The sequence below is a fragment of the Dromiciops gliroides genome, chromosome 2 (genome assembly GCF_019393635.1).
Source record: "Dromiciops gliroides isolate mDroGli1 chromosome 2, mDroGli1.pri, whole genome shotgun sequence".
NCBI classification, from domain to species: domain Eukaryota; kingdom Metazoa; phylum Chordata; class Mammalia; order Microbiotheria; family Microbiotheriidae; genus Dromiciops; species Dromiciops gliroides.
Window position 1 is genome coordinate 107,023,571 of NC_057862.1, and position 16,742 is coordinate 107,040,312.

Here is a 16,742-nt window from a genome sequence, read left to right on the forward strand (position 1 = left end):
TTAAGAGTTTTAAAAGGTTACCTAGGGCACCAAATGTTTAACTTAATTTTCCTGTGGTCACATAGTATGTGACAGAGAGAGGACATGAATCCATAGATCAGAGGAAGAACAAATTTCCCTTTACTATTTTATGAGTAGAATGCATGTTCTAGCTCTTATCTCATTTGATTCTTACAAAAACCCAGTGAGTTATATAGTATAATATTATCTCCATTTTAAAGATCAGAAAACTGAGATTTAAGACTTTAAAGAGATATATAGGATCATTGATTTGTGAGAAAATAATGGGAATTGGCAGATACTCAAAGGTCCACCTGGAGATAAATCTAAACTGATTGAATTAAGTGAGAGTGATTGACTGCTGATTAGCCTACTTCAAGTTAACTAGATTGTAACCACACCTGTAACCTAGACCTTAAGAAGGTATTGTTCTCAGAGGCTAAGGACTTTGAGCTCAACTCCAGACCACCTTCAAGTCTAGTGAACCAATGGATTTGAATGATGCCTATCAATCAGGTTGAAGTAGACCTATGAAAAGCTTCCATACTCAGTTTGGGGGAGTTTGTGATTGAAACAGGCTCATGGCAGAGGACATCAGGAAGAACCCAACCAGGCTGGAACTCTAGGCTAGATAGGCCTTTTCTTAACTTTCTGAACTCGATGTTAATACCTAGTATGCTTTAATTAAAGATTAATGCCTAAAGACTGGTGCTAAAGCTTCTAATTTAAGATGACCACACATTTAGATTTTAAACATCACAGATTCATTCTGTTAAATGGGAGAGAATTGAAATCCTAGTCTTCTGACACCTTATCCAATGTTCTTTCCATTGACGTGTGGAATTGATTTCAATGAGCTTGAAATGTTAATATACTTTGGAAACTGGGACTGAAGGACTAAGGCATGTGTACCTATCATAATACATTTTCTTCTATCAGATCTATGTTTGGCAGGACTGACCTGAAATAACTTCCTTGGCACCATCTCTATTCTGTGTCCTGGAATTCAGCTAGAGGCAGTGTCCAGAATAAGTCTATGAGCCTGGAAGACCTAGGTTCAGATCTTACCTAATGACTTCTAGATCCTGGACAAGTCATTTGACTTCTAAGTATTCCAGGGAACTCTAAGACTGTAAATTGAAGAGAAGTTGTCAGCTTTGGGAGGGGGAGTTTATTCATTCTGGATATCCTAAACTAATGAAATCACAGGCTCAGTCACTGTTTTATATCTGCCTTGACCTGGAGTCCAGAAAACCATGAAACCTTAGTACCCCAGTATTCACCTGTACATATGTGTATATTTTTCAATCGTTGATTCGGAGACAGAGCCCAGAGGGCGCTGTAAAGGTGCAAAGGTTAGCATGAAAGGAAAAAAAAGTGCCTCTGTTTGTAGACATTAGTCTCAAAGTACAAGAAATCTAAGGGTTTGGGGAGCAAGACAGATTATAATTTTTCTCAAAGTTTCTGTATGGCTTGCCATAGGGGAAGCCCATATTGGATAAACTTGTTATAGAAACTGGTTCATTCTGGGATCAGCCTTACTTTTTACAAGGTATTATGCCTTCCCTCAGACCCTGATAAAAAATGGTCACTGTTCATCATTTTCACCTGGTCCATGCAAAATTAAATCAGACTGATATTAAAAAAGCAATAAAAAGAAAAGAAACCATTTCAGAAGTGTCTAGGCAGAATGGGAAATATAAGTCCACAAACACAGGGTATTTGAGATCTGGAAAGGCCCTTAGAGATCAACTTAGCTGAGAAAATTGAAGAAGAGAAATGACTGAGGCATGATTAGAACCCAGGTCTTACCTTTTCAGATTAATGCCCTTTCCTGGGGACTAGTTCATTTCATCCCAAGAAGTTTTACCATCCACTAGCAGTGTTTTCTCCTTTGAAGGGTGAGTTCATACCAGTCCTAGGAAAGGCTGTGGAGGGGCAAGATCCCTCCATAGAGAATCAGTGTTGGCCTGAGGTTTGCCACCCACTTGTGGGGCCAGGGAAGCAAATGCTCTTCAAATGCTATTGCAAGGGCTTTAACTCATAGGAATACTTTGTTATAGTGACTGGAGAAGAGGATGGGGGAAATGAAGCTCCTGACTTGTGATTTCAGTTATATAAGGGTCTCCCAGTGTGGAAACTACCTCTACCAATAAGGGACAAGATGCCCCATCTGTTAAATGAGATGCCCACATGCCCCTAAGGTTTCTTCCAGTGTGCTCTGACAGTCATTGTTTTAGGAATCCTGAAGTAACTACAGTTTCCCACAGATTCCATCTTACCCCTTCCTATGCACGAGGCAGATAAAAAGATGTTTGGGCTTTGGGATCAGAAGGACAAAACCCATACCAGGATTGGCCCCTGGTTCTCAAAAACAAAAACAAAAACAAATCAGATAAGGTTCCCAGCTCTTCAACCAGCAGTAGTAATAATTCTGGATTTGGAATCAGGGGGCCTGAGTGTGAATCCCAGATCTGCCACTTACTACCTAGGTACTACCTATGACCAGTCCTTACATTTCTCTGGGCCTCAGTTTCCCTAGTTCTTTTTTTTGTGGGCAATGGAGGTTAAGTGACTTGTCCAAGTTAGTAAGTGTCAAGTGTCTGAGGCTGGATTTAAACCCAGGTTTTCCTGAATCCAGGGCCGGTGCTTTATCCAGGGCGCCACCTAGCTGTCCCAGTTTCCCTAGTTCTGGATGTGTCTGGATGAAAGATTTTTCTCTTTTGATTGATGTTTCTCCCTGGCTTCCCTTCTGAAGCTGAGAGACAAGCAACTGTATGATAGGGTCAAGGCTTGGCAACTATCACTCAGGTAAGATTAACAACCACTGGGATGGGTAAGGGAGGGGCAGATGGGATAGCACTCAGTCAAGAGGGATCCCGTGGATGATTCATCTGGGCTTTTGTATAATACCTGAGAATCTACATATTGCCTATCCCTTGGGAGGTGGCCAAAGGGAGCCAAAGAGACCCTTAATATCTAAAGCTGACAGTTGTAGGATCTGGATTTACCTTTAAAAACCTAAAAATGAGATCATAGACTTAGAACTAGAGAGAACCTCAGAGATGGTGGAATAAGAATAATTATTATTAATAATACTAACAATAATAAGAAAGCATTTATTTTTAAAAAGCCTTTCTGTTTTATAAAATTCTTTACAAATGTTTCATTTTATCATCAGAACCCTGGAAAGTAGGTGCTATTCTCATCCACATTTTACAGGTGAGGAAACTGAGGTAGAAAGAATTTAAGTGGTTTGCCCAGGGTGATACACTGCTAGTAAATATCTGAAATAAGACACGAACTTAAATATTCCTGAATCCAAACCCAGGGCTCTATCAGCTGAACCTCTTGTGCAAGTTAACAGCTAAGAGGTTCAGTGTGTAGATACACACACACGTACACACACATATACACACATGCATCTCAGAGTAGAAGACTGGGGCTGAAGGTAATTTTACTGACCTCTTCAAAGATTGAGGAAAATTTCAAGAAAAACTCCTCAATTTCCTTTCCATGTACTTGTCCAATAACACACAAGGAAATGTTTTCAGCTCATCTTTTAAAAAAATTTTTTTCTGTAGTCTGATTTGTGTCTCACATATAAAGAGGCCAAGGATTAGGTACAGATAAACAACAACAAAATGGGGTGTGTGGGGGGAGGGAGAACAGAGCCAAATCTTTGTTAGGAGCATAAAGAATTTTCCCAACTGGGGGCTCTGCAATTGGGTAGTAATAATTTTTTTTCTCTGATAAAAACTCCATAAAATAAAGGGACCATGTGGACCTGAGAACCATTTTATTACCTAACAGGCTAAATAGTGAGACTAATTATAACTGAGTGTGAATCTCTCCAGAGAGAAAAGAAGGAAGGAGAAGATATGACTAAACAAAAGGTCACATGGCAAAGCTCCACCCACCAGGAAGATAGGGAAGGCTCAAGAAGGATTCACCTGTGGATCAGGTGAAGGAAGAAGAAAGGATCACATGCCAGCCAGTCAATTCCATAATGACATCCACTGGTAGTACACATGAATGTAATGGAATATTTCTGTGCTTTAAGGAATGATGACTATAATGAATACAGACTGATGTGAACTGATGTAAAATGAAGTAAAGGGAATTAGGAAAACAATATGCGGGATGACTCCAATAATGCAAATGAAAACAACAACAAAGCAGTAAAAACTGTGTGCTGTGAAATCACACTTATCATTGGCTCCAAAGAAGAAACATGAGAACGCTTCTCATTCTACTTCTTTAGAGAGGGAAAGACTGGGGTGTGGGGGGAATACAGGTATGGAACACTACATATAATGGCAGAATTCTTGGATATCATGACTATTTTGCTGATTTTTTGCCTCATTAATATTATTTGTATTCATTTTGATGAGAGATGGCTCTCTCAGAGGGAAAGGGATAGATACATTGGTGAAGTTTTAAAATGATAGATTTTTTTTTTTTGTGAGGCAATTGGGGTTAAGTGAATTGCCTAGGGTCACACAGCTAGTAAGTGTTAAGTGTCTGAGGCTGAATTTGAACTCAGGTCCTCCTGACTCCAGGGCTGGTGCTCTATCCACTGCGCCACCTAGCGGCCCCTGAAATTTATTTTTAAAATAAGAAATCATCATAAAATTTAAAATTTTGAGTTTTTTAAGCCTTCAGCTCTAATTTTACACAATTTTGGTCTGGTTATATCTTTGTTTTTTGTTTTTGTTTTTGTTTTGTTTTTGCAGGGCAATGAGGGTTAAGTGATTTACCCAGGGTCACACAGCTAGTGTCATGTATTTGAGGCCAGATTTGAACTCAGATCCTCCTGAATCCAGGGTAGGCATTTTATCCCCTGCACCACCTGGCTGCCCCTGGTCTGGTCTGGAAGGAAGTATATTCACCAGGTGGCAGGCATCACCCATGAGAGGGAACAGCATTGGGTTACCCTGAACTCTTTTTTAGTGTGTGGGGAGTTTGGACATGGTACACTGAAACCCCCTCATGTTTATATCATAAATAAATTCCTTGGGCATAGGGGACTCTACAGATTAACATCTACTCAGTAATTCACAATTTTGGAGAGTTGCCCAGGGCAGTAAAAGTTTAAGTAACTAGATCACAACCAGTATGAATTAGAGGTGGGGTCAGAACCGATTCTATCCCACTATAGCACATGCTTTTCCACTATATTGGGACTAAATTTGTTTCTTGCAAACTTGCACATAGATCTTCCATCTGCCCTCTGTAGCCAAGAAGAATGGGGCTCATCCACAGCTGTGTGGAGAGATGATTGGTATACACAGAATTAGGAATACCAGAGTTTGAATCCTGCTCCCAGATACTCACTATTTGTGTGGCTTTAGGCAAGTCATTTGGATTAGCCTTTATTTTTCATTTGTAAAATGGGGATAATAATAGGACTGATATCACAAGGTTGTGGTGAAGATCAAATGAAATAACATATGGAAAGGTCCTTGGAAAATCTTAAGGATCCAATGCTAATTATTATTATTCCATATGACAGCTTTTCAAAGACCTGAGGCATGGTTTCTCTTTGTCATCTTATCACTGTGCACCAAAATCAACTCATTCTCACAGAATTATTTTGGAAAGGGAAGTGGGACATCATTAGTGAATGGGTAAGTCTATGGTTGAGCTATAACCACCAAAAGTAAAGGGAGAGAGAATAACTTGGGATAGGAAGATTAGCTGAATATGCCATTCACAGGAGAGGAACCACATACAGCCATAGATCAAGACTCCCAAATAGGCATACTGGCTAGTGATCATTCAAATATCAGAAAATAAGAATAAAATCAAGTTGGGTGATGTTTAATAAGCAATGTTGGCCCTACGAGAAAAGATAGGATCCATTCTATACCACCATCCTTTGCTGAAGAAGTTGGGGAAGATGGCTGTGGAATATTGCATAATTGTGAAGTGATGGTATATCCAGAAAGGATTGGTGATGGAAAACCAAAAGGCAATAATAAAACTTTAAAAAAAATTCTCAGCCCAAGATATAACTTTGATGTACAAAAATACATTTATTTTCAACAATTTCAAAACCACTGCCTTTTTTTACAGTAGAAATATTCAAATGGAACAATAAAACCAAGAACAGTATATATACATATACTGTATATATAGATATGACTCATGCATTTGTATTCCAGTATTTAATACAAGTATTGCAATTGTCTGCCCCAATTAACCCTTGAAATAACAACAGAAAGAAAATAGGGTGCTTAAAACACTCCTAATCTTTTCAAAGAAATATAGGGATGGATGCTCTATGCTGCTGTAATCAGCCAATGGCATTCTTTTAGATGCCTTACATTTTTCATAGAGGGTGGAATGTGAAAAATATCCCATCAAAGTAATTTTCCTTTTTATCACCTTTGAAGATATAATTTTTTTTAAATAAATGTTTCCATCTTGCCCTCCCCCCTGAAAAAAATAACAGTGTTCAGAGTTTGGGCTAGAACAACCCAAGGGTAATGGAACTAGGGTAGAAATGTGTGCAGCAGGGAAAATGAGAATCACTGCTAAACTCCCCCCTCCCCTCACAAAGACTCGAGTTATCTAAAGGGAACTAAAGGCAGACACTTGACTTTAAGGAGGGTGCGTATTCCTGACGATGAAATACCACGGTGTTGCAGAGTTGGCTAAGATCATCAGACCACTAGAGATTGCTATTTGGCCTATAAAATGTACATGGGCCAGACCCACACTACCAAGTCTACTAACCATTCCCATCTTCTATCATTCGACTGAGTTCAGCAAGGAGTCACCAAGAGTCTAGATGCCCCAAATATCTTCTTCTGTTCCCTCATAGGCAGAAGGCATTAGAAACACAATTTCCTAATATAATTCATAATCAGGCTGATTTCCTATCAGGCAATACTATCAAGTAGTGCTTGTTCGGGGGGAAACCTTGATGTCAGGTAACAAGAGCACTTATTGAGCATATCTTGAAAGCCATGCTATGCCACCTGGGGAACACAGAGAACTCTGTGTATTGCAATATCACTTCATTCTAATCTTTTCCAACTGTCCAAAAGATTTCCCCCCATTTTTTATATACAGAATAGGAAACAGCTATGTTGTGGACATAGAGATGAAAGAGTTAAATGTGACAGACAACCGGACTTGGTCCAGAATTCATACTTGCCAAACAGGTTCCTGGTGGATTTGTCCAGTGTGTGTGTGTGTGTGTGTGTGTGTGTGTGTGTGTGTGTGTGTGTGTGTGTATGTGTCTTTATGTGTGTGCATGCGCACCAAGTTTCTTCCTTTTTTCTTTTTCTTTTTTTACTAAACATTAAATTATTTCCCAGGAAATAAAAAGCTATTTACATTGTCATTATCTACAATATGCTGTCTTCTTCATTGTTGGTCTCTTCAGTGTTGACATGCACTAGGCAGGGCCTCTCAAAAGGATGCTTCCTGCTTCTGGGCTACTTCCACTCCCACTGGGGCCCAGCAGAAGCAGACTAGATCACGGGTTTGTGTCTGTGTGGTTTGGAGAGTTTGTATGTGTAAAAAAACCAAAACAAAACAAAACAAAACCCAACAACAACAACAACCAAAACAAGGTAGAGTCCAAGAGGACATAGAAAGTCCACTTTTGAGCTGCCACTGGCAGAAGGTAGCACAGAAGCAGCAGGAAAAAGAGAGTCTTCCACCATGATAGGAACATAGTTATTGATTCTTGGGCCATTTAAATTTGTTAAGAAGGCCTTTCTCCAATGTCCTCTGTTTGTAAAGGAGACTCTGAGGTTGCAGAGGATTAAAAAAAAGGATAGTTTTCTTCCCCCTCCCCCTATAATAATAAGAACAGTAGTCATCAAAAATTAAAAAACAAATCAGAATGGTTGTAGACCAAGGGGCTTCAGAACCACATTAAACACTAGTGCAGTTGGGGATTTCCTTTGTGCTTCCACTGTTGGCGATGGTGGCAACACCACCTGTAGGGGAGACAAGACACATAAATGTCTGAGACAGGTGGTCAACGAGGGTCGACAGCAATGCTTCTTCTCTCTGCCTGACATGCATGGTTAAGAACTACAGACTTTAGCAATACATGTTGTAAGGGGCTAAAATTCTAGCTAGTCTGTCTAAAATATCTAATGAGTGGTCACCAATAAATTATAAGCTTTAGCAAGAGTTAGACTTTTAAGCATTTATTAAGGAGAATAAGAATCTGGTGAAAAGAAAGAGAAAGGCCTAGATTCATCTATCTATTAAAGGGAGAGTGCATTTCTAGCTCCCTTCTCCACCTGAGTCCTGAGGAAAGAGCACGAGAGAGCCAGCCTTGCCCCCTCTTCCTCCCACAAGCAAACATCACTTCCTGATGCCAAAGAAAAGCTGCCTGGCCTTTCCCTCAGAGGCCTTCTCCTCATGGTGGAACTTTCCTACAGTAAGTCTCCAGCAGGTGGCATCATTCCAATCATTACAGTCCCCACTTTGTTTCTTCAAGAAACACAGGGTGTTTCCTTGATGAAACAATGTGAATGAGGAGGCATTGGGGAGAGCCAGCTCTGTTTCTTCTCCCCTCAAACCCTTCAGTCTTTTCACCCCACTGCAGGAGTTCTCCTTTGTGAGCCAATCCCAACTGCTTTCCTCTTGAGATCTGTCCATGAAGTCATTTCACCAAATATTTCTTTGGAATCTAGTACAAGAAATGTGGCATCACCATTTGGGATCCCCAGAAAGTGACTCAGAAATTTAGAGTCTTTACTGTCTTTCCCAAGAAGGGGTTCTCACCCTCTCACAAGACATTTGGAAAGCATTTATGTGGAAGATCTGTTAGGTGCCATATTAATAGAAAAGGAATCCAGCCTCCCTTTACTTAAAAGGGAAAATATCCTAGAATTTGCAAGACGACCATCTTGTCCCACCTTTCTTTGCTCAACTGATGTGATCACAGGCACACTGGATCAAAGATCAAGGGATGGAAGGGACTTCAGAGGCCATTGAATTCAACCTTTTTATTTTACAGTTGAGTAAATTCAATGAGGAAGGATAAGTGATTTTTTGTTTTGTTTGTTTTGTTCAGTTGTTTCAGTTGTGTCTGACTCTGGATGATCCTATTTGGGGTTTTCTTGGCAAAGACATTAGAGTAGTTTACTATTTCCTTCTCCAGCTCATTTTACAAATGAGTAACTGAGACAAATAGGGTTAAGTGACATGGCCAAGGTCACACAGATAGTAAGTATATGAGGCCAGATTTGAACTCAAGAAAATGAATCTTCCTGATTCCCCCACCCTGATTCTATCCACTGCACCATTTCAATTCCTTCAGTAATTTGTCCAAGGTCAGTAAGTGACAGAGACATGATCTGAACCTGCCTTCTTACTCCAGAGGGAATGCTCTTGATTATTTTCAATGTATATAGATGATGCATAATTTGCTTTTTTTAAGTCAGAGGATCTTAAGAGGGAATGGGGAAGAGCTTTCATTCAGAAATAAGCACTATCCTCTTTATAGAAAATAAAACAAAACAACAATAACACCACCACCAACAAAAATACTTTGCGAATAAAAAAGTGCAAGGGTCATGTTGTTGTCCATGATAGTAGCAGGAGAAGTTATTTGTGTTGGTGTGAAGGCTCAGTCAAGGCTATTTAACTATTACTGCAAGCCTCTTCCCTTCTCTGGGGTAGCTAGAGAGCCAAGTGGATAGAATGCCAGGCCTGGAGTCAGGAAGACTTGAGTTCAAATCCAGCCTCAGACATCCTTGCCTGTGTGACCTTGGACAAGTCATTTAACTCTGTTTGCTTTAGTTCCTCATCTGTAAAACTAGCTGGAGAGGAAAATGGCAAACCAATGCACTATCTTTGCTAAAACAACAACAACAAAAAACCAAACAAAAAGCCAACAACGGGAGAGTTGGATATTACTCAAATAAATGAACAACAAACCCCTTACTGGACCATTGCCCTCTGGTCTTCTATATAGGGAGAATGAGGCTTCTTTGGGCTAACTAGCTCCTCCAGATTTTCTCTGACCACAGGACAGTGTTGTCAAACTCAAATAGAAATGGAAAGCCACTAAACCGTACCTGAGGATCTCTGCAGGCCGCATATTGACTTTGCTTTAAAATGCAATGTTTTACTGTATTTTTATTCATTTTGTTATTAATGTTTCCCAATAACATTTTAATCTTGGTCTGGCTAAAGTGGAGAGTGCTGCAGTCCATAAACGGCCTCTGGGCCTTCTGCCATATGAGATAACTTGGCTTAAGTTTTAAGTGCCCAGGAAGGGCAGGATATAAAGCACAGTTACCTATGACCCGTGTGTCCAGTTCTTTGTCCAGCAGTTCCTCGGGCTCTGTAAAGTCACTGAGGGTGATTTTGGGAGCATTTTCACTTTGGCTCACTGACCCAATCATCTCCTGCTCCTTGTCATGTTGAACTTGGGCATAGATGTTAATCCAGGGAATTTTCCTGTGGCAATATGAAAGAGTAGCAATACCTCTTAATAGGGCAGGTCAGTGACATATTAGGCAAATCAAAACACAGAATTATTTTCCATTAGAGAGAAAGCTGGGCAGACAGTTTTCTAGAGTTGGTACAAATGAAAACTGGAAAAATACCATCTAAAGATTAGCTTTGAATGCAAACTCCTCATTTTGCAGATGAGGGAAATAGTGGCTGTGAAGATTACACGGGGAGTTTGTAGCATCGGATTAAATTTAACCCTGTATCTTCTCATTCCAAGTTCACCATTCTTTCCACTGTACCATTAAGTGAATTACCAGCTATATAGACCCAAGCTGCATTCACCAAAGTGAATCACCAGCTACACAGACAAGCTCCTAAGCTCCACTTCAGATCACCTATCTCCTACTCTCATGGTTTGTGATGATTACATGTTAATGGAAAAGAGCTCATGGCCCAAGGTGTTTGAGATAATGGAAATGATCACATTGCCTTTTCAGGAAGGAATAAAACACATTTGGCTCAGAGAAGGAAGGAAGCTCAGAGACCCAACCTAGACCTAGTCTTACCCCTACATTTTACACATGAACAAACTAGTCCAGAGAGGGAAAGGTTCTTGACCAACATCACATTGCTTGTTAGTGGCAGAGCCTATCCTAGATCCTGACAGGTCCTTAGACTTCCAAACAAAAGGTAAATTTCTCCAACATAAATGGCCATCTGTTGTGCAGAAAAATGTGGTAGTTAAGGTGGAAACCATGTTCTCCCTTGGCTGTTGGGTGGCGTAATGGATAGAGTACTGGGCCTGGAATCAGGAGGAGTCAATTTTGTAAGTTCAAATCTGGCCTCAGACACTTACTGCTGTGTGACCTTGGGCAAGTCACTTAATCCTGTTTGCTTCAGTTTTCTTATCTGTCAAATGAACTGGAGAAGAAAATGATAAACCACTCCAGTATCTTTGCCAAGAAAACCCCAAATAGGGTCACCAAGAGTTGGACATGACTGAACAACAATTGTACCCTCTCTTAAAGACAAATCAAGTTTTACACTAACCTTTTACTGAAGCTGTCTCTGGAAACGACTGGACAAAGATGTTTAAATAAACCAAATACACCCTATTAGCCTCTCCTTTGGGCTGATGGGAGGTCTGTCATATATATATATATATATATATATATATATATATATATATATATATATATATATATATATATATATATATATATAGATGTGTCTTTTACAGATAGATCTATGTTTGTTTATAGACTGACCTATCCCTATTCTTTTAAAATAGGTCAAGAGACTCAGGCTTCAAGGGCCTTAATGAGGAGACTATCTTAGAGGCTGCAAGAGGCAAATTCTTTAAACGCACAGAATTAAAAATTCATGCCAGCCCAGGCTGCTTTCTCCTTATACAAACAAAAAAGCTGCATTTTAGGGTGGGGATTCTGTTTAATCCTAAAAGTACATATTGTTAATCCACTCTAGGATGATTATAATATTTAAAATTGGGTCTGCCCCCTCCTGTTTATTATAAATCTCATAACTGATCATGTGAATCAATGTAAAGATGGGAAGATATTTTAACCAAATTTTCCTTTGGTCATTTCCCAGTTTGCCCAGTGATATGATGAAGGCAAAATTTTCTATTTTCATATCTGCATAGTAGCACTGTGGAAATTTATTTTGATCTGGGGACCCTACCTTTGGGCTGAGATTAAAAAGCTTTAGGCCCTCAGGGTCTCTTCTGTGTGGGAGGAGCCGGTGCCCCTCCCCCTCCGCTTTAGCTGAGCCAAAAAGCCCCATGGGCTGTGTGAGACACCAGGTCAGACAGCTGGGGGGAGGGAGCGCTAGCTCCCTCCATCCTGAGCGGAGATATCTGAGAGATCCTGGGCTCATCCAGGCTGGGCTCTGGCGTAGCCTGTGCTGAGGCACGTGATGCTCAAGCATCCCCCCCCGGCCCCAGCCGCAGCCCTAGCTGGCAGATTAGCTTGGTCTGTGGGGGCACAAAAAGGCCCCAAGATTTGAGTGGAGATAAGAAAGATATACATAGACCTGGGAGTGAGACAGCAGGGGGGTTGACAAGAGGACTGGGGGCCAGCAGACGAGACGGAACAGAGGGCTACGAGGACGTAGGAGAAGGCTAAAGGACTAGGAGCAGGGAGGAAAGGCTGGCGGACAAGAGGACTGGAGGACAGCTGACAAGATTAGAGGGGCAGCAGAGGATGGAGCAGACAGACAGAACAGGAGGCAGCGGAGAGCACAGAAGCGGTCAGCACAGGGTACAGGTTGGAGAAAGTGAAGATTAAGGCAGGTGGAGTTAGAAGTGAAAGTGAAGCAGGGAAGCTGAAGTGAAGGAGAAAAAGAGTGAAAGTTAGAGAAAAGTGGAACATATCCTGAGGCAAGAGGTGGCTAAGGCCCTTATTGTATTAAAAAGGTTCCAGGATCAGCAGGTGGAAGGAAGCACCAGAATGCAGTCAGGTTGTACATTTTATTTCCCTGTATTCTTAATTTTAAATAGTATCTCATAAATAAACTCTGCTTTGATTATTTAGTTAAGAGGCTTCTTAATCTTTTGCTTATCAATTTTGGGAGTGGAACAGTGTGGTGGAACTTTATAAATATCCCACATTAAATTAATAGCAGTCAGATAGTCAGTTAGTCAAAAGTCCCAGATTAGTCACTCAGATAGATTAGTCCCCCCAATTTAGGCAAATGAGTCAAAATATTTTTACACCACTAATTTGGATAGAATGCTTCAGCATTTTGTTTTCAATTCTGTCAATAGTCTTGGCACACTGGACACTTGGGACACTGGTCCCAATATTAGCTCATTCTACAGAAAGATTAGAAGACTTACCTTTGATCAACCAACTACTGAATGGTAGACCAAACTGGAACTTGGGTCTCCTGAGTCAGAGCCTGATGGTCTTCCCATTAATTTCCAGCTAACAAATATTATTTTTGTTTATGTCTCACACAACACCTCTAGATACCTTCAGAGATGGTAGGACAATGAAGTCGGCTATGTTGGTAAGATTACAATGACAAGGCCAGGGTGGTAAAGCCTCAAAGTATTTTAGCTGCTTCAAACATTTTCCCAAGAAATTGGACGTCTTAGTAGGATGAGTACAATTCTCTGAGACAGTGAGTATCTTCTTAGGCAGACCTTTGGGAAAGGCAAGATCACACTTGAGCCTTTGTTTTATATTATTATTCTTTGAGACCGCAAAAAACAACAGCCATGTTATTGGATGTGTATAACATCCCCCACCAGATGGGGTACAGCAGTCTTATATTTACTTAAAGTGTAGTTAGGGCTGGCAATGTGGCTCAGACCTTCTCCTCCTGCTGTTCAACCCCTGGGGGCAATGATCAGGGAGCTGCAAAGAGAAAGGTTTGATTTTTGAAAGCATAGCCAAGCCAATGATCTGGAAAGCTCAATTTCCCCAGAAGATACAGAAGCAAAGACTGTGTCCACCAGCCGGGCACTCACACCCACTGCGATTCTTTGTGCCTAATGGAACTGAAAGATTTACAGATGCAGCTGACCTGGCACAGAGAGAAAAGAAAGGAGGCATCCATTGGTGGGAAGTAGGCCTGAAGCTTTGGCTGGTGTGGGGAGTAACTCCAGAAATCTTTGACATTCAGAAAGAGTGTGCAGGTTGCTGGTTACTTTTGAAAAGGTCTGTGTTTATTGCACCAACACTGAAGCTCTCATGTAGCCCCATCGTGAATTGCAGATTGTTTGGCACCTCAGGAAAATTTACTGTGTTGTGCTACCTCAATTAATGGAACTCATTTTAAGGAAGGCAGTAGTATTCAAAATAAAACCAAGAAGAAAAATAAGGGGAGGGGAAAAAATAGAAAACCTCTATAAATCACAGGATTCAGCAATACTGCCTGACATAACAAAGGTACCACCAGGCACTGATTCCATCTGTCCTAGCCCCAAACAAAGTCTTCAAGGTTTTTTTTCTTTTTTCCTAGTCTCTACTTCCTGTATCAGTAAACCACTCACTCTTTCTTTTCCCAATCCTTTCCCTTTTCCCCCATCAAATCAAAGAAAGATCTGATAAAATTTCATTTATATGTGTTGACTGATTTAACTAATAAGCTGAAATTCAACTGGGCATTTGAAGCCTGTTTGCCTCATCTTGGAAAGACAATTTTGGTCTTTTGTTAAAAGCATTTCAGGCCCCAGCACACAGGTGGCCAGATTTGAAGGGAGGGGGAGGGTATCCAGCCCTGAAAGTGAAAGTATCCTAGGGCTTGTGACTGCAGAGGGAGCAGCACGGAGGGTTTCAGCCGAAGGTTGGAGTCCCTCAGTTCCTATGACCCTTAGTTTCCTGGATTCAACCTAGATAGAACCTGTTCTGTCCCCTTGCTGTCTCTGAAGCACATTTTAAATTGCCTGGTAGCACTTGTGACATTATTATTTAATGATTTTTCATTCTGTACCCTTCTCCCCTCCCCATCCCCTATCCACACACCTTAGAAGCTATCCATATGCCGCCTGTTTTATTCCTGCCTCTGGTTATGAAGTTTCTGCCAAAGTGGCTAGTCAGTGGAACACATCCTTTTTGCTAATAGAGCGACTACAGTTGGGGACTAATGGAATAGAAATATTGATTATAATTTCACGTCCTGAAGTATCCTTTTATGACACCACTCCCATTGCTTTCAGAAATTGTTACTGAACACATGCAGAGTTGTGTTTTTTTCTCCCTAAGTTTTTAAAAGGAAATTGATTAGGAAAAACTGAGAGATGGAAGGTGGGTATTTTTAGCATGTGAATGTTAACTGAGTTATTGTTCTGTTAAATTTGTGAAGCAAGATTTTTTTTCCCTTTAAAAAATCATTTAAGGTGTGAAAAGCTATTTCCTGCTAAGGACTGCTAAGGTCAGTTAGGTATCAGAGGGGTGGGGAGTGGGGCCATCCTGATGAGTGAAAACTTCCAGTAGGAAGGATGAGTGACTGCAGAGATGAACTTGAAGATCAAAGAGAGATAAAAACAAACGAGACTTTTTTTTTCAGATTTTTCCTTTGGCTTCTTTATACTTCACTTGGAGGAAAGAGAATACTCAGCTCACTAAATCATTTACTCAGTTCATTCACCCATCCATCCATTCATCCACCTACCACTCACCCATCCATTTATTCAACCTTCCATTCATCTATTCTTCTATTCTTCCATCTATTTTTTTAAGGCAGGGCAATGAGGGTTAAATGACTTGTCCAGGGTCACACAGCTAGTAAGTGTCAAGTGTCTGAGGCCGGATTTGAACTCAAGTCCTCCTGAATCCAGGGGCATGCTTTGTCCACTGCACCACCTAGCTGCCCCTCTTTCATCTATTCTTTAAACCATGTATTAAGTACTCATTATGTGCAAAGAGTAATAAGACAGGAAATCCTAACCTCAAGGAGTTTATAATTGAGTAAAGTTAGAGAAACACAAGGCTGAAGTTTATATATATATATATGTATATATATATATATATATATGAGGTAATATATATACATATATATACATATATGTGTATATATATATGTGTGCATATATATATATATATATATATATATATATATATATATATACATATACATATATTGCTGAGGCAATTGGGATTAAGTGACTTGCCCAGGGTCACACAGCTAGTTAGTGTCAAGTGTCTGAGGCTGAATTTGAACTCAGGTCCTCCTGACTCCAGGACCAGTGCTCTATCCACTGCGCCACCTAGCTGCCCCAGCTGAAGTTAATTGAAGAACATAGTAAGACAGATTCTAGGAAACTTCAGCTGGGACTGTCATCCACTCTAATACACTGTGCACAATCACCAAATGAGGTTTTCCATTTGCCTGGATTGGGCTGGAAGGGGAGGTAGGATCAACGTACAAGAAAGATGAGGACTTACCTCCCTCCACACCTAGTTACCAGGGTAAAAACTGAATGTGGTTGGCACTTACCTTTTAAACTTGTAGATCAAGAAGACAGCCAAACCCACGAATACCACAGACAAAAGCATCAGCATCGCTGAGCTGCTATGCCCTGTGCTGGAGTCCACAAGTGGGGCTGAAAGGAATAAAAAAGAAAATACTAGGAAATTCTCCATGAATGTTCTTATCTGGGTGTGGGGGAAGGGGAAAATGGGAGCAGTGCCAGACCTGCTCTGAGAAAAGAGGCCAGTCAATCAGCTGCGTTCCTTAACTGGGTGGTATCTGTTGGCTGTTATTGCCTCACCTGCTGTTTGAGCAAAGGCAGTTCATGCACACAAGCTGCATTTTGTTTTGAGCTCATGGCCTCCATC

At 40.6% G+C, this 16,742-nt stretch overlaps 1 protein-coding gene across 1 annotated transcript in view; it reads right to left on the minus strand.

Moving 5' to 3' along the window:
- Positions 1-6,046: 6,046 nt before the first annotated feature.
- Positions 6,047-16,742, minus strand: part of SORCS3 (sortilin related VPS10 domain containing receptor 3) — a 690,926-nt gene continuing 680,230 nt past the window's right edge. Inside the window, exons 25-27 of the mRNA XM_043989102.1 lie at positions 16,402-16,507; positions 10,280-10,440; positions 6,047-7,958 (exon numbers count right to left, since the gene is read on the minus strand). Coding sequence (XP_043845037.1) covers positions 7,894-7,958; positions 10,280-10,440; positions 16,402-16,507 — 332 coding nt within the window. The 3' untranslated portion in view covers positions 6,047-7,893. The remainder of the gene's footprint in view (positions 7,959-10,279; positions 10,441-16,401; positions 16,508-16,742) is intronic.